General features: G+C 31.9%; 2 protein-coding genes across 2 annotated transcripts; both read left to right on the top strand.

The window, feature by feature from the left end:
* Positions 1-1,045: 1,045 nt before the first annotated feature.
* LOC110603698 (ABC transporter G family member 32) lies at positions 1,046-12,285 on the top strand. The gene is made up of 24 exons (XM_021741542.2): positions 1,046-1,504; positions 2,327-2,447; positions 2,549-2,637; positions 2,722-2,806; positions 3,226-3,385; positions 3,567-3,643; positions 3,741-3,794; positions 5,309-5,399; positions 5,516-5,817; positions 5,898-6,176; positions 6,366-6,682; positions 6,791-6,951; positions 7,027-7,130; positions 7,584-7,743; positions 7,851-7,973; positions 8,075-8,166; positions 8,248-8,580; positions 8,648-8,938; positions 9,188-9,271; positions 9,386-9,519; positions 9,631-9,858; positions 10,271-10,442; positions 10,531-10,785; positions 11,754-12,285. Exons 1-24 carry the CDS (start codon positions 1,230-1,232, stop codon positions 12,024-12,026), a joined length of 4,260 nt encoding a protein of 1,419 aa, XP_021597234.1. The 5' UTR covers positions 1,046-1,229; the 3' UTR covers positions 12,027-12,285.
* Positions 12,286-15,933: 3,648 nt separating this feature from the next.
* LOC110603615 (gibberellin 3-beta-dioxygenase 3) lies at positions 15,934-18,370 on the top strand. Its single transcript, XM_021741410.2, has 2 exons — positions 15,934-17,173; positions 17,773-18,370. Exons 1-2 carry the CDS (start codon positions 16,713-16,715, stop codon positions 18,368-18,370), a joined length of 1,059 nt encoding a protein of 352 aa, XP_021597102.1. The 5' UTR covers positions 15,934-16,712.
* Positions 18,371-18,474: the final 104 nt, after the last annotated feature.

Here is an 18,474-nt window from a genome sequence, read left to right as displayed (position 1 = left end):
ATCTGCTCGAGCATGGTCTGGATCACGTGTTAGGTCTGGATCACGTGCTAGTGGACAGGCTTGCATAATGGGCTCTGGTGGGTTACGACCTGATTCTTCTACAAGAACTCAACTGCAGTCCAGGTGATAGAAACCCAACGGTCATCGATAATCAATTCAAATTTAAAGCTTCAAAATTATATTTTTAAATAAATTATATTTTAATTTTTTAATTTTAATATAATTAACGTATCAATCTATATATTTTGAAAATCAAACATTTAAATTTTCATATTTTCATGTCTATCTCAAACTTATTCTATTTTTATTTGAAAGGTTAAATCAAAAGAGACATCTTAACTTTTTTTTAATATGGTCTTTGAAAATCTATTTAAATTATCAAAAATAAAGTATTTTAATAAATGATAATTCAATAATAAAAGTGTATAAAGTTGATTGAATTTAATAATATTAATTGCTATTGATATTATGGTAATAACGTTATCGAGAATTGAAGTATATTATATAATGATAAGTGGATCACTAAAGTATTTAATATTTATTAAATTTATTTATTAGTTTGAAATGTTTTATGAAATTATAATTAAAAGATTAAAATGTTTAATAAAAATTGTAATTCGGTATTTCAAATTAATTCAATGATAGTTAATAGATAGAATAATTGATATTTGGATGGATTGGAAATATAGGGATTAATATATTAATATATTAAAAATAAAAGATTAAAATGAAATTTACCTTTTCTTTTCAAACTTCAAAATTTCACACTAAATCAAAAATGTTTTTACTTTCTTTCTCACACTTCCGAACCGTTTTAAATTCAATTCAAAACCACCACAAATCCGTAGCAGTCGCACTGAAAATGACGTACTCTCGATCTCAACCGACCACGTGTAAATCGTAACACGTGTAGTTTATAGAAGGCGAGTATCATGTATTTCACACTCTCAAAAGTATTAGTTTGAAAGAACACCCGCCAAATCTGTCTTTCCCGCGGCTATTAATGAGTCTTCTCTGCAAAACTTTAACGTAAACAACAGATAGGGAGAAAGAGATAGAGAAAGAGATTAGTATAAAAGCAACCACAAACCAAGCCTAGAGAGAGAGAGAGAGAGATAGCCATTAATGCAGAGCTCAACTACTATTTTTATGGACGACAACTCTACAACTAGTTCACACTCCTAGGGTTTGTTTCGGTCTTTTCAGATCTATACTCGTATCTTGTCGAAATGTGGAACTCGGCTGAGAATGCGTTCACGAGAACGCCGTCGTTTCGCGAGGAAGGAGAAGATGAGGAGGCGCTCCGCTGGGCTGCTCTTGAGCGGTTACCTACGTATGCTCGAGTACGCAGAGGTATTTTCAAAGACGTCATTGGAGATCATAAAGAGATCGATGTCAGTGAGCTTCACGCTCAGGAACAGAAGCTTGTTTTGGAACGTTTAGTGAACTCTGTAGATGATGATCCTGAGCTGTTTTTCGAGCGGATGCGGAAGCGATTCGACGCGTAATTCTTCTTACTGGATTTTAATGAGCTTGAGTCTCATCATTTTTCCTTAATTTGATAGTTTATTTAAGGTTTTCAGATAGTAGTTCATATATTTTGCATTTCCTTTGAATTCAAGAGGTAATTTGGTTTGGAAAAGAACTCTTTGACATTTTCATTTCTTTGTGAAAATTGTTTTTTGTTATGGTTGAGAGTTGTTTGGAAGTTTGAAAAACTTGGAACTGCTAAGTTGATCAGTTGGTGAGCTCAGTTGACTACATTCCGATACTTCTTGTAGACTGGACGAGCTCACCTAATTTTCTAATTTTTTTTGTTAATTAATTTGATAGCTAGACGGCTTTAAGAATTAGTTTAAAGTTAAAATTAACATATCTTTTTCATGAAAACTCCAAAACAACTAAATAGAATTTATTCAAACAGTTTTTTAGCACTATCTAAAATGCTGAATTTGTTTTTTTTCAACAAATGGTTTTCTTGGTCTCCAACCTCAACCCCGAGTGGGGGCCAATGTTTGGTTTCTCAGAAGAAGAAAGGAAACTAAAGTTTGAGTTAAATTTCTATCTTATGGTATATGGAAGAACAGAAAAAAAAACCATTATTGAGCTTAATGGTTATTTGAATGGGTCAAAGGATTTAACTACTGTGCGACACAGATCTTCCTTATATTATTATCTGAAATTGTGATTTTTTTTAATCGCCTTGGCATTTAGTAAATTATTCAATACGTAATTGCAACATTGCTGTGTATTTTATAATGATTTATTCTCATAAATAACTTCAAGTTTTGGTTACAATTAAGTTTTCATTTGTCTCTATTCACAGAGTTGATTTGAAATTTCCAAAGATTGAAGTTCGATTTCAGAATCTTACTGTTGAATCTTTTGTGCACGTTGGAAGTAGGGCACTTCCAACCATTCCGAACTTTATTTTCAATATGACTGAGGTAGGAGCATTCTTACAATCTTTTAAGAGCATACACTTTTTTTTTCTGTTTCTGTTTTTCAATTTTGTAAGATTAAATTGTTCCATTCAATCTTTTTCCAGGCACTTTTAAGGCAATTGCGGATTTATCAAGGAAATAGAAGCAAGCTAACAATTTTAGATAATATTAGTGGGATTATTAGACCTTCAAGGTACACTTTGAGTTTGTATTGTTATTAACCAATGATTTTTGAGTCACACTCTTTGCATTCTAATTTGCAAATGGTACGCTGTAGATTAACACTACTGCTGGGTCCTCCAAGCTCTGGAAAGACAACAATGCTCTTGGCTCTTGCTGGACGTCTTGGATGTAATTTGCAGGTATCAAGATTTTGTTTTATAGAGGTTTAGGAAGTGTTCTGTTATGAACTGTCCTATATATTGAAGTGAGAATGAGATGGTCTATTCTAAAGGGCTAAAGTTAAAAAATCGTTATTCTGGACTATCATGTTGCCTGCTTGTCCTATGAAGAGTTGCAAACAATGTAGGACAGTGTTGGATAAAATGTATACAGTGTTCAATGGAGCCTTCAGCAATCACATATTGTCTCTCATATTTTGTCTTTTCCATCTAAATATCGACTATGATTCAAAAATCACATTCTTCATACAACTAATTTGTTTTTCTAGTTGGATGGACAAATGCCTGATCTGGATGAGTAAAACATTGTGCCTTGCAACGTTTCCTTTCTCTATTTTCTCATTTACTTATTATTCATTTATTTTTCATTTCTCTTGAAGATGTCAGGGAAAATTACATACAATGGGTATGGTCTAAATGAGTTTGTTGCTCCGAGAACATCAGCTTATGTCAGTCAACAGGATTGGCATGTGGCAGAGATGACTGTGAGAGAAACTCTAGAGTTGGCAGGACGCTGTCAAGGTGTTGGTTTCAAATATGGTAAGATTAGAAACTCATTCATATGCCTCTTTTTGTTTCTCCTTTTCTTATTTCTTATCCACCTGCGCTGTTGGTATTTGGTAACCAAAGAACCTTCCTAAGTATATGCTCTTCTTTGATCACCTAAGCTAAGGATTCAATACATGATTTTCTACTTGCTGATGAAAAAAGTTTGTTCCAGATATGCTTGTGGAACTTGCAAGAAGAGAAAAGATTGCTGGGATAAAACCTGATGAAGATCTTGATATATTCATTAAGGTACTTTTACTTTTAAACTCATGGCAGGTTTCTTTCTTTTTGCCTGATAATTTGTCACTACAACGTTTTGATCATTACCATAATTTCTTGTGTCCAGTCATTAGCTTTGGGGGGACAGGAGACAGGTCTAGTTGTGGAGTACATTATGAAGGTATTCTCTATTAGTTAATTACACTTTATGCTCACAGTGAGCCTGTTGCAATTGTAGATTTTAAAATTCCTTTTCCTGACACTTTTCACAGAGCAACGCCACTTAATGATTGTCAAAAGTTGATGTAGCATGAAGCTCATGAGAACACACACTCTCACATAAGAGAGTGAAAATCGAGAGAAATTCTTTGCTTGGATTTTATTTGATAAAACTGAAATTCTAAACTGGAAATACATAGAGTTTAGACCTATTTATAAAGATTTTAAACTCCTAATCCTAATAATAAAATAAACTACTGTTTAGAAATTCTAAATGAACTAAAATTCAATAGGAATCCTAAACTAAATAAAAAAACTGAATCCTAGTTAAAACAAGAAAGTTGCATGCCAGGTTGATTGAAGCTCTATTCTTCTGTTTAGTCTGGATATTCTGGTACCTATGGTGCAATCTACTCTGGGTGGCTTTGAGCACGCTTTCATGTAGGAATCCATTCTACACATATATACTGTTTGTCTTTCTAGAAGCTTTATGGGAAGTGATAACTCCTTGGTCTATATTCTATAATGTTAAAATTATAATTTTATCCTTTAATTATTAACATATCCTTTATTTGAAATTCAGTCAGAAAGACATGATTACACTAGAAAAGCTTTCCTGTATTTAATATGGATCCCTAAAGTTAACCTCTTTTGCTGCTTGGGACCTCTCAGAAATACTGGGTTCTTTTGGATGCTTACCCAAGGATGAAAATTTATTGCGACTTGTAGCTCTTGAAAGATATCTCTTCAGTGTGCTTTTGTTAAAAAATTTTACCATTGGAAACAGTTTTATAATAAATAGACACCTTTGGCATAGCTTTATAATGTAATACTATAGAGCCTTTTTTCCAGCTGGGCCAAAATAAGCTCATAATGAAGTTTTGAATAAGTGGAGCACATTTCTCTACGTATCTATGCAAAGATGTTATGAAACTTAAACAGTTATTTGTCGCTCTGCATCTTTTTGTTTGTTTTAGGATACATCATTACATTGCTTTCCAAATTCCAGTTAATCTCAAAAGCTTCAGTGAAGTTTTGTTTATGCCATTGGCACATGAAATATTTTAGGCTCATGTATGAGCAATTTGTTTGCTTCAAATTCATGGAAATAGCATAGAGCAATTTGAATCTTTTTCACAGATTCCAGATTGCAGCTATGCTTTTCCATTTAAATTAAGAAAGTATCAGAAATAATTGAAATGTTGATGAGAATTGCCTTGATGCACTTGCATACTTAATGTTGAAGATCTGAAACACGGACTGGCTCTTTGAATTAACATTGGGTTTGACTCCTTGAAAGTTAACAACTCAAACAGATTGGCTAAATCAGTTAAATAGCCATCATGAAGATGTTTGAAAGGAAATGTTTCACTATAACAAAGTGTCTGAACCATATTTAGAATATCTATCTCAAGATTAATTGCTGAACCTCATTCATATAAATTAGCCTGAAGTGCTAAAATATATTTGACAAAGATTTTAGGGTTGGACACATGTGCTGACACATTGGTAGGTGATGAAATGCTAAAAGGGATATCGGGTGGCCAGAAGAAGCGGCTAACAACAGGTTTCCATGGACTAATCCCTTCTTTTCTTTTCTTTTTTCTCCTCTGTGCATGCCTGTGTGGCATGATTTATTGTTTCTTTTCTACCAGAATGCTAAAGGTGCATTCAATTGTTCAGGAGAATTACTGGTTGGTCCAGCTAGAGTGCTATTCATGGATGAAATCTCAAATGGGCTTGACAGTTCAACCACTTATCAAATCATAAAGTATCTTAGGCATTCAACTTGTTCCCTTGATGGGACTACTCTCATTTCTTTGCTGCAACCTGCTCCTGAGACTTATGAGCTCTTCGATGATGTTATACTTTTATGTGAGGGGCAGATTGTATACCAGGGTCCCCGTGATAATGTTCTCGATTTCTTTTCCTATATGGGATTTCGATGTCCTCAAAGAAAGAATGTGGCGGACTTCTTGCAAGAAGTATGTAGTGAGGGGCTCGGGGTGTGAATTTAAGCTAATATTGTTTGTTATTTTTGCTCTAACCCTTTCTTTGCTTACAGGTTACATCAAAAAAGGACCAAGAACAGTATTGGTGTGCAAACCGCCCTTATCGATATATGCCTCCTGGGAAGTTTGTTGAAGCCTTTCGTGCATATCAAACTGGTAAAAGTTTGTGTGAGGAACTGGAAGTTCCTTTTGATAAACGTTATAATCATCCAGCAGCATTGTCAATTTCTCGCTTTGGTGTGAATCGAAGTGAACTCTTCAAGGTCAGCTTTAACTGGCAGAAGCTACTGATGAAAAGGAATTCTTTTATCTATGTTTTCAAATTTATTCAGGTAAATTATTGACCTTATTTGTTAATTATTAGAATTCTAAACTACTTTCAGTTGTGGACAATTGAGTTCCTGGTAATATTTTTTTTAGCAATAATGCTTAATCACTTTTTTGTACTTTAAACTCCATTCCCTCTCCCACTATGAAAAAAAAAAACACGAGTTCTACAAGTCTTATGAACCATATTGCAGCTTCTTATTGTTGCCTTGATCACAATGAGCGTATTCTTCCGGACAACAATGCATCACAATACAATCTATGATGGAGGTATATATGTTGGGGCTCTGTACTTTTCCATGGTCATTATTCTTTTCAATGGTTTTACGGAGGTTTCAATGTTGGTGGCAAAGCTTCCCGTCCTTTACAAGCATAGAGATTTGCACTTCTATCCAAGCTGGGCTTACACAATTCCTGCTTGGGTCCTGAGTATACCAACCTCACTCATGGAGTCTGGTCTCTGGGTGGCAGTTACATATTATGCGATTGGATATGATCCTAATATTACAAGGTAATTATAAACTTGCATGAAGTTGTGCACAATTATGGTGATTAACTTCAAAGGACTTTGTTGCCTTGATTCTTTTCTCAGTAGGTTTTCTAAAATGTTAATCTGCAGATTTTTTCGGCAGCTCTTGATATATTTTTTTCTGCACCAAATGTCTATAGCTTTGTTCCGTGTCATTGGATCCCTGGGCCGTAATATGATAGTTTCTAACACATTTGGATCTTTTGCTATGTTGGTAGTCATGGCTCTTGGCGGATACATCATATCAAGAGGTAAAACTAAAGTTTTTGCAGTGTATGTTTAGTATGCTTTCTCACATGCTTTCACATATTGACTTCCCATGACAGAGTATATCCCTAGCTGGTGGATATGGGGTTTCTGGGTTTCTCCTTTGATGTATGCTCAAAATGCAGCTTCAGTGAATGAATTCCTTGGTCATTCTTGGGCTAAGGTTGTTATTCATCTCTGCCATTTGCTTTGAAACTTTTGACTGGCTGTTTATTCTGTTCGTCATGGTAATAATATGTGGACAATTTCTTATAAAATATTACTTATAAATTGGAGAGGGTAGAATGCTACTAATAGCATAAGTGGATATTCCCCTCTCAGTTGAATGTATCTGCTTCATAAATTTGAACTAAAACCATTTACACCTTGTGATATGTCAATTTAACGTATGAAATCTGAAATTGATATATTTAGAACAAACTTGCCAATGGATATAAATGCTTGTAGCTTGGAGCTTATTCCTCGTAACTGTGAATCTCATAAATCCAAACTGGAGTTTTCTTGGATTTTAACATGTAATACTTGAATTCTGTGCTAGCCTTAGTTTTGACTTGTTACAGGATTGTCACTTCTGCTTTAGAACTTATTTATTTTTCTTTCTCTATTGCTTTTGTAGAGGGCCAGGAACGACACTAACTTTTCATTAGGTGAGGCATTACTGAGTGCAAGGAGTTTGTTTCCAGAGAGCTACTGGTATTGGATTGGAGTTGGTGCTTTGGTTGGATATACAATTTTGCTCAATATCCTATTTACATTCTTTCTAGCTCATCTTAACCGTAAGCTGTTTATTGAATTGAAACATTTCCTAATTCTGATATGCCAAAAATGATTTGTCTGAACATACAAGTAATTACCCTAAAGTAATGCTTTTCTTTTTCTACAGCTTGGGGGAGGCAACAAGCTGTTGTCTCCAAGGAAGAGCTTCAAGAGAGAGATAAAAGAAGGAAAGGTGAAGATATTGTGATTGAATTAAGGGAGTATTTGCAGCATTCTGGCTCAATAAATGGTTTGTGAACTACAATCCATACTGGCTTTAAACTTTCTTTTAATTACTGCCAGATATCCAGTGCACCTAAAAGTTTGAGCTTTCATTCATCTTATGGGCAGGAAAATACTTCAAGCAGAGAGGCATGGTCCTTCCATTTCAACCACTTTCTATGTCTTTCAGCAATATCAATTACTTTGTGGATGTCCCTGTGGTGTGTACATAGTGACTTTCGTGTCTGTGATACATACTGTGAAATATAGTTAAAAAAAACCTTATTGTAGTACATTTTCAGGAGTTGAAGCAACAAGGGATAGCAGAAGACAGATTGCAGTTATTGGTTAATGTCACTGGAGCATTTAGACCTGGTGTTCTTACAGCATTGGTTGGAGTCAGTGGTGCAGGCAAAACTACTCTTATGGATGTTTTAGCTGGTAGGAAAACGGGAGGGATCATAGAAGGAAGCATTTGTATATCTGGTTATCCCAAAAAGCAAGAAACTTTTGCAAGAATTTCTGGTTACTGTGAGCAAAATGATATTCATTCTCCTTGCTTGACTGTTTTTGAATCACTTCTTTTCTCTGCTTGGCTCCGTTTACCGCCAGAAGTTGACATGGAGACCCAACAGGTAAACATGCATATCCTTTATTACATTATCTTGTATCTTGCGACTTCATGAGGTTTGAAAATTTCAGGCATTTGTTGAGGAGGTGATAGAACTTGTAGAGCTTACTCCTATAAGTGGAGCATTGGTTGGTCTACCTGGAGTAGATGGCCTATCAACTGAACAGAGGAAAAGATTAACAATTGCTGTTGAATTGGTTGCCAACCCATCTATAGTGTTCATGGATGAGCCCACATCAGGATTGGATGCAAGGGCTGCTGCCATTGTGATGAGGACTGTGAGGAATATTGTAAACACTGGGCGGACAATTGTTTGCACAATCCATCAACCCAGCATAGACATATTTGAATCCTTTGATGAGGTATGTATTTCTTTATTTATGCAAAATACTCTCTGGAGCTGTGTTTTCTTTTCTTTTCTTTTCTTTTTTTTTCTATAATTTTACAGCCTGAAATCAGAAATTATCGTGAATAGGCAAAATCAGTTGTGCCTCATTCTGGTAGCTTATTTAGAGAAAGGCAAATGTATCTAGATTAACTTCAGCTGAGGTCTTTCCTTTCAAAAATTCCATGATGGCTAATAGATCTGCTTGTATCATTTTTTATTTCAGCTTTTGTTTATGAAGCGTGGAGGACAGCTAATTTATGCTGGTCCTCTTGGCGCCAGGTCCTGTGATCTCATCAAGTATTTTGAGGTAAGATTTTGCACCTCTTATGCCACTGCTATAATGCATCTCTAGCTAGTTCGTGGTTAAATTGGTGTTGAAATAGCTGTAATCATCTAAATGGTACATATCTTTGTTTTGTAGGCAGTTGAAGGGGTGAAAAAAATAAAGTCGGGATATAATCCTGCTGCCTGGATGCTAGAGGTTACTTCCTCATCTGAAGAAAATCGTCTTGGTGTGGATTTTGCCGAAATTTATCGAAGATCTAATCTTTTCCAGTATGGTCATTATTTGGAAAATTTCCTGTTGGTTTTCCCGTTATGGAAAACCACTACCATTTTTTTTCTTCTTTCTGCTTTATCTGATCTTTCTTTCTTCTGTTGTTACAGACGAAATAAAGAATTGGTTGAAAGTCTAAGCAGGCCAAGTAGTAATGCAAAAGAATTGAACTTTCCAACGAAGTATTCTCGGTCATTTTTGGAGCAGTTTTTAGCATGTCTTTGGAAGCAAAAACTATCTTACTGGCGAAACCCACAATACACTGCAGTTCGCTTCTTCTACACTGTTGTTATCTCATTAATGCTTGGAACAATATGTTGGAAATTTGGATCAAAAAGGTCTTTTTGCTGTGAACTGTTTTCAAACTTTAAATATCTGCTTTGTACATTTTGTTGATATGATCTCATCCTAGGAACTCTTGACTTCATTACTGCAAATTTTGTGTACGGGAAAAAATTTAATCACTCATGATGCTGCATAGATCCCATGTCCCAATAGTAATAGAGGCCAAGTTTATGCAGAAATAAATCTGCAAGGTCTGAGCGAATAGTGGATCTAAATGATAGTTAACTCGCTATAGGCAGAAAGGAGGGATTGTTCCTTTTCATGGATTGATCCTTTAGAGTGCTTCTGTTTCCTTTAGCGTTCGCCTATACTGTACTTTTCTTTCTGTTCTAGAATCTATGTTTCTGTATCATTAGCTTTTCCGCTATTCTATTTATTTATTTGTTTATTTATTTATTTTTGCAGGGAGAATGTGCAAGAACTATTCAATGCTATGGGATCCATGTATGCTGCAGTTCTGTTCATAGGAATTACCAATGCATCAGCTGTTCAGCCAGTTGTTTCTATTGAAAGATTTGTTTCATATAGAGAGAGAGTTGCAGGGATGTACTCAGCTCTACCATTTGCATTTGCTCAGGTTTAACTTGGACTTCATTTCCACTTCTACTTGTGCAAATGCACTAGATTCTCTAAAAATCAGCTATTTATTTTCTTTTTGTTCGCAGGTTGTTATTGAGTTCCCCTATGTGTTTTGTCAGACAGTTATTTACTGTGGAATTTTCTATTCCCTGGCTTCATTTGAGTGGACTGCTATCAAGTTTCTTTGGTACATATTCTTTATGTATTTTACTATGTTGTACTTCACCTTGTATGGAATGATGACCACTGCCATCACACCAAATCATAACGTGGCTTCAATCATTGCGGCTCCATTTTATATGCTTTGGAACCTTTTCAGCGGCTTCATGATTCCTCACAAGGTAATTAAGCTTCTTATGAATCAAGAGTCTGGCGCATGTGAAATGCATCTTTATACCCTCGTCTTTGGGAAATTGGTTAGTTAATTGGCTTCTCATCATGACATTTTAAACTTTTTTAACTTCCACAAGTCATGTTGTAAGTATGGGCCAAAGTTTAGGAACTCGTAGAAATAATCCCTAGGGTTTAATTGGGAATTCATTTTGCTGGTTGTCCTGTTGATCAAGATTCAAATTCTGAGGCCAAAACTGGTGAGGTAATTTTTCAATGTTTAGACTAAGCAAGCATGGGGATTGTGGTTTTGGACTCACATAGGAAGGGGACGGGACTCTGTTTTGGTTGATTCATGAGTTAACCCAAGAATATTAATAATAATCATAATAAACAAATTTAAGAAAAAGGAAAAAGAAAATAAAAAGAGAAAAATACCTGTTTAGACCAAGCCTAAATACATAGGCCTTATTCGACAATATTAATTAATTATTTTAGTGGTAGATAGTTGTTCAGATAATATTTAATCAAGTGCTAAGAAATAACTTTTGTAATTCACTTACTAATAAATATCAGTGTTTTAACTTTTAAAATTGTTGCTGTAGCCACAGTGGATTCCATATGAAATTTCATGTATTATACTACAGAGACATAGTGTTTTCTACTGAATCTTTCAAATGCCATCAGGTGTACGTGCACCCCTCCAATAAAATTTTATTAATTCAACTTCAATGTTGGACAATGGCTGGTTGTATTTTAAAAATTACTCTGAAGGCATTTATAGCAATATTCATAACAATTTTTCTGGAGAACCAATTATTCATAAGTTCATAACATTGTGTTCGCAATGAATATGTTATTATTATTATTTTAATATTTGTTTAAATTGTTCCTGCTGACTCTCTGTTTATGAACAGGTAATGCCTTTTTTCACTTTGTTTTTTTTTTAATTTCTGAAAAATAAATAATTTATGGACAGAGAATCCCCATATGGTGGAGATGGTATTACTGGGCAAACCCTATAGCTTGGACACTATATGGGCTCCTGACATCACAGTACGGTGATGATGATCAACTGATGAAACTATCAGATGGGGATCGTTTGATACCTGTAAAGCAAGTCCTGAAGGAAGTTCTTGGGTATAGGCATGATTTCGTGGGTGTATCAGGTGTCATGGTGGTCTTCTTCTGTGTGCTTTTTGCAGTTATTTTTGCCTTCGCAATAAAAGCCTTCAATTTCCAAAGAAGATAAAAAGGTCAGTTTGTGCTTCTATTAAATATGCCCTTGCATCCCCAAAATCATTTCCTCCGACCAACAATTATGCTGATAGCTCATTTAAGAAAAGAAAAAATCAAAACATGAAATCAAAAATTCTTCTAGCTGTAAAAGAATAATAATCTTGTACACATTGAATATTGCTGCATGTATTGTTTTGTTTATAGGAATTATATCGAAATTGTAAATTAAATTGCATTATTACTGGCTTGGGAGAATTCAGTTTTCATTTTTATTTTGCTTTATTTTCTATAAATGAAGTTGCAATATGATTGAAGGATTTTGTGTTAATGCATTTCTTTCAAGTTTGTCTTTTCAACATTTTTTTAGCAGCAGCATATACCATCAAAGTCTCGGTAATCCTGCAATGATTTTTATTATTAACCAGTTGTGGTGTGTATGGTTCATGCAGGTATCATTGAAAAAAACGTATTGAATCAAACTCATTTTATTGTTTTGCCTAGCCTAGCCTGGTTTGATTAATGTTAAATGGAGATTGCATATTTAGGAAACCTAGATGCTGAGTTCTTATATTCCAATCCCCTGATTAAAAAAAAACTTTTTTTTATTGTTTTGATTTTATTTTGTTTTTTCACTAAATCCAATTTGAGCCATATTGATAATGTATTGTATTGGAGCTGAACCAAAAATTGATATTATAAACATTGTTTTTAAGATAAAAGTCTAAATCAGCAAGTAAGTTTAATTTGATGTTTTAGCCAAATCAAACTCTGAACTTTGCATTTAAATTCAAATAAGTATTTTTTAAATAATAGATATTATTTTAAAAATAAAATATTGCTTATATAACTTTAAATATTAAGTCATTTAATATTTTATTTTTATATTTTATCTTTATGTTTTTTTATTAAGAATAATAAATAATTTGGATATTTAACATTATAAAAACACTCACAGAGTTAGTTTGTTAGAGTTAAGTTCAGAAAGTGTATTCGAGTAAATTTGAGAATTTTCAGGTTTGATTTCTTTGGTTCTCAATTTTTATTTTAAAAAATAATTATAAAAATAATATTTTATTATTAAAAAAATAATATTTATTATATCAGAATTTATTAGGAGGTACAAATAAAATTTAATGTTTTATCTGAAAAAAAAAAAATGAATTGGGTTTGCTGAGATTTAGATGAAAAGTTCAAGAGCTGGTTTAAACTTTTTGCCTAGCTTTTTTTCTTTTTTATTCCTTTAAATTTATTATATGCTTTCAATTTATAATATTGAAATGACTAGTATTATAATTATTATGTTATATATATTATAATCATGAATAATTTACAAACCATCATTATCTTTTTATATATATATATAAATATAGTAAATCATTTTATCATTCTATAATTGTGGTACTATATTTATAATATATTTAATCATTTTATTACCCATATATTTTATAATTAAAGATTATATAGTTGAGAAGTAATTAAAATATATATTAAATAACATAGTATTTCCACAGACATATATGTGTGTATATATATATAATTAGAAAATATTTTAGTATAATGTAATATGGATTGATAACCAATTTTAAAATTTAAATATGTTTCTTCTTTAAAAAAATTGTATAAAATTTCTTTTAAGAATCAAGAATCCTATTGAACTGTACCAAACAATATAGGAATCAAAGAAATTGAGAAGCGTACCGTATTGAAATTGAAAAGACAAAGTAGCAAACTAAAATCATGCTAAAATTTTAATTTAGTTCAAGTTTTTAAATACACTAGAATCAAAATAGAAATTATCACAGTTTAATTTTCAATTCACATGGGACCATCAAATCAAGTGTGAATAACTTAGTTCTTCTCTCTTTGAACCAAGGAACGCTTTTGATTCTGATCGTACATGAAATAATTTTATTTTCTTTATATTATTATATTTTTAAAGTCAATAATTTTCTAAAAATAACTACTAAATTCAATCACTTATTTTCTATTGCATATCCCTAATAACCAAGGGATCTATAGCCAACTAAAAGACCTTTTTATGCCTAAAATTTTTTAAAAATTTATATAACTATTAGCTCATAATTTAAGTGTTAAATTAAGCCTTTTTCCCATTTTTTTTATTTATTGCATATAAAAAGATAAAATTTTAACTTTAATAATGATTATAACAAAAAAAAATTCAGTGTTGTATAACAAAACTTTTAAATTTATTAATACAATTGTAAAAAAATATCAAAAAAATTCATCTAGTTGGATATAAAAATTTAAATTTTTCTATTTAACTATAATTATAATTATAATTTTTAATTTTATATCTAACATACTTAAACTAATTTTAATCAATCTTAAATTAGTGTTCATGTTATCCCATTTGCACTTTTAACCATTGGTTAAATGTATATAAAAAATCAATTAGCTCTAGTTGAAAAATAATTAATTTTTATTATTTTAATCACTAATTTAAATATGAAATTCATGTTTTAAATGAATCTTAAACTAAAGTAGTTTGGAATTTTAAATTTTATATTAGAGATTAAAATAATAAGAGTTGGATATTTTTAAAGTAGATGATTAATAAAAGCTAAATAATTACTTACGTGTATTTTATTAATATTTAAAAATAAATGTTATTTTTATTTTATAATAACTGTCATTTTAGAGATTTTTTTTTTCTAAATGATATGCTATTTTGAGAATTTTAAACTAATATTAATATGGAATATTGAATAAAAAATTTAAATATTTAGAGTAATTCATATTTATATTCAATATTTTAAATTTTAGAGAATAAAGCTAACTTTGTTTTTCAATTTATTATAATTATAGTCGGAGGACTAAATTAAATTTATATAAATTAATGGTAAATTATAATATAATTCTTAAAATTTTATATTATTAATAAAACATATAATTTTTTAATTTTAAATTTTATATTAAAATTAAATATATTTTATATTCAATTTATACAATGTTAAATATATTATATTAGATAAATATTTATTATAAATAAAATCTTATTATATAAAACATCATATATTGATAATATATACAGAATATTTATATTTAATATTATAAATTATGTATATATTTTTTATATTTAAAAAACTTTACTTTCCATTAATAATATTTTAAATATGTATATTTAAATTATAAAGTTTTTTTTATATTTTTCATATTTAAAGTTTTTATTTATATTTTTATAAAATATGGAGAATAATGAGATTAATAAAAAAATATATATTATTATTTAAATAGAACTTTAAAAACTATATTATAATTTATCATTAACTTATATAAATTTAATTTAGTTATTTTTGGAAAGGTTTAATTTTACTCTCAGTATTGAATATAAATATAAATTAAGTAAAAATTTGAATTTTTTTTCCAATTGTCTAATTAATTTCTATTTTCTATATATACTCCTACTAATTATAGTATTTCAATTTCCTAAATTCTATCTATTCACTCATTTATCTTTTGAGTTATTTAATATTAATATTGAGAAAAGCAAAGACCATGATATTTTAAACAATAAATATTATGAAACAAAAAGGTAATAACACCTTGTATGATTGTGTACCAATTTAAAATTAATTAAATTATTTTAAGATCGCGTATAATTGTAACAAATTTATTAAAAAGTTGCGGTATAAAATTAAAATTTTTTACTATAGTTATGATTAAATATACTCCCTCTGTTCTCTTTATATAGGGAAAACATAATTTGTATAAAGATTAAAATGATAATTAAACTATAGATATATTTTTAATTTACCCTTAATCATTATTTAATGAGTGAAATAAACAAGAGAAATCAACTTATGTAATATCAAAATTTGCATGTGTGAGTTTTAAATAAAATACATTTCAAAATTAAAATTTAAAAGTATGGTTAAATTTTAAATTTAATAACTATTCCTTTCATTTTATATCAAGTAAATTTCTCAATTTAAATAAAACATTCAAAATAGAAAGTTTGTCCATATAAAGAGAAGGTGGGAGAAATGTTTAAACTTTTATACTAAATTTCACAAATTATTCTAGAAATTAGGTACAAAGGTGAAGATTTATGTAAATTTTGGTTAATAGGCCTATTTTATATCTTTTAAAAAATGTCGTCTGTTTAAAATTTTTGCATTTATTATTGTAAGAGTTAAGAAGGTTGATTGTTGACTATCCATATATATGACCAACAAAGAGATTGCTGCTAATGCCGATAAAAATACTATTATGATTTTGAAAATGTTTCAAATGTTAAAAGAGTTCATATGCTCCCTAAACAATTTTTTAATTTGTAGAAATTAAATTAATCAAAATTTATAAATTAAAAGAGTAAATAGAATTTAAAAAATTTGAGGCGATATAATAATAATAATAGTTAAACTCAATGCAAATTTCTGACACATTTGCATCCTTCTCTTACACGAAAATGAAAAAAAAAATTATTAAAAAAAAAAGAAAAAGACAGGAAAAAACAAAAAGGAAGAATACAAAATAAAACAATATGCATTTTCCTTCGTACAAATTTTGCATGTATCTGATCTGAACCCAGCTTTACATTCAAGACAAGAGTCAAGAGCTCTCTCTCCCACACTTCCACCCACAGACAAATCATCCACCACCACCACCATTCACCAAATATATATTCATCTTCAATATCTAAAACCAACCCATTTTCTCTTCACTCTTATTTATCGTCATGAGTTCTATCTCTGAGTCCAGAAACAACCCTATTCTCCTCAACCATATCATCCCTCTAGACTTCAACAATGTCCTCGACCTACCAGACTCCCACGCATGGACTCTCTTCTCCGACGACTCATTAACCCACCACTCCATTCCCCTAATAGACCTCGCACACCCACATTCACTTTCACTTATCAGACAAGCTTGTGAAACATGGGGTATGTTTCAGGTCACAAACCATTGCATTCCCGTCACCCTTTTCCACCAAATTGAATCCCAAACCCAAAGACTGTTTGCATTGCCGGCTAACCGAAAACTCCTGACCCTCCGGTCACCAGATGGGTTTACTGGGTACGGCCTGGCTCGCATCTCCAGCTTTTTTCCCAAGCAAATGTGGTATGAGGGGTTCACCATCATGGGCTCACCGGAGCAGCATGCCTGCCAACTTTGGCCAAATGATCACACCATCTTCTGGTACGTGCATATATTTCCATTCAATTTATTTATTATTTTTAAAAAAATTGATAATTTTACTACTCAGAACAATTCTTGTATACGTTTATCAGTCATCACTTATTATCTTTTCTAAGTTTGTTTAGTTTTAGGGATGGTGTCATTAAAGAATATAAGAACAGTAGGGGTGCTTTTGTAATTTGAGATGTTACGTTATTATCTATGAGAATAGCGACCTGTTCAAAATAGGACTTGGCTGAATACAAGTGGTCGGAAACTAACCTGATGAATTTCATTTCATGCACATGCATACTCTCTTTAACGTAGCTTCAATTTCAAACCCAACCCTACTGGGTTCCTTTGAGTTTAATTAACAGTTCATATCACTTATTAATCATTTAGTATTATTAAAATTAAGATTTCCAACCTAACCCTAATTTATCCATAAATATATATATATATATAATGTGTATCTTGTCGTTTATGGGGCACAGCACACCCTTGTAACTCTTTATTGACACGTGCTGTCGCTGCATGAATCATGCATGCAGAAAAACCCTGATATAAAGACAAATGATGAGCCTTCCACTATTTATCTTTCGTAATGTCCTTTTACGTAGTGACGTAATGGAAGAGTACCAGCAGGAGATGAAGAAGCTCAGCCACAGGCTCAGTGGGCTAATGTTCAAGTCCTTGGGCTTGAACCCAGAAGACATCAGCTGGTTCAGGACCATAAACCATCCCCAGCACCATCAAGCTGTGCTTCAATTGAACTCATACCCAGTATGCCCTGATCCGAGCCGAGCCATGGGCTTGCCTTCTCATACTGATTCATCTTTTATCACTGTTCTACACCAAAGCAACGTCACTGGCCTCCAAGTCCTTGGGGATGGTGGGATTGGGTGGGTGCCGGTGCATCCAGTCGAAGGTGCACTTGTCGTTAATGTTGGTGACTTGATGCATATTATCTCCAATGGCAGGTTCAAGAGTGCACAACATCGAGCTCTAGTGAATAACACTCGCCACAGAACTTCAATTGCTTATTTCTTTGGCCCGCCGAGGGACGTGAAGATATCACCGTTGATGAAGCTGATCGACCTTGATCATCCGAAAATATATCAGCCGGTGACATGGAAAGAATATCTGGATATCAAGGCTACACATTTCGACAAGGCACTGGAGTTGATTCAATATGATGCATTCAGTGGCATGGAATGAATTGCTAGAGAGCTTTTAGAATGAGAGAGAGAGATGCCTTACAGCACATTCGCATTCACTCCCTCATCTACTAAATAAGATTAAAGCAGCAAATTCAGTCTACT

The sequence above is a fragment of the Manihot esculenta genome, chromosome 16 (genome assembly GCF_001659605.2).
Source record: "Manihot esculenta cultivar AM560-2 chromosome 16, M.esculenta_v8, whole genome shotgun sequence".
NCBI classification, from domain to species: Eukaryota; Viridiplantae; Streptophyta; class Magnoliopsida; order Malpighiales; family Euphorbiaceae; genus Manihot; species Manihot esculenta.
This window is presented reverse-complemented; position numbering and strand designations above follow the sequence as displayed.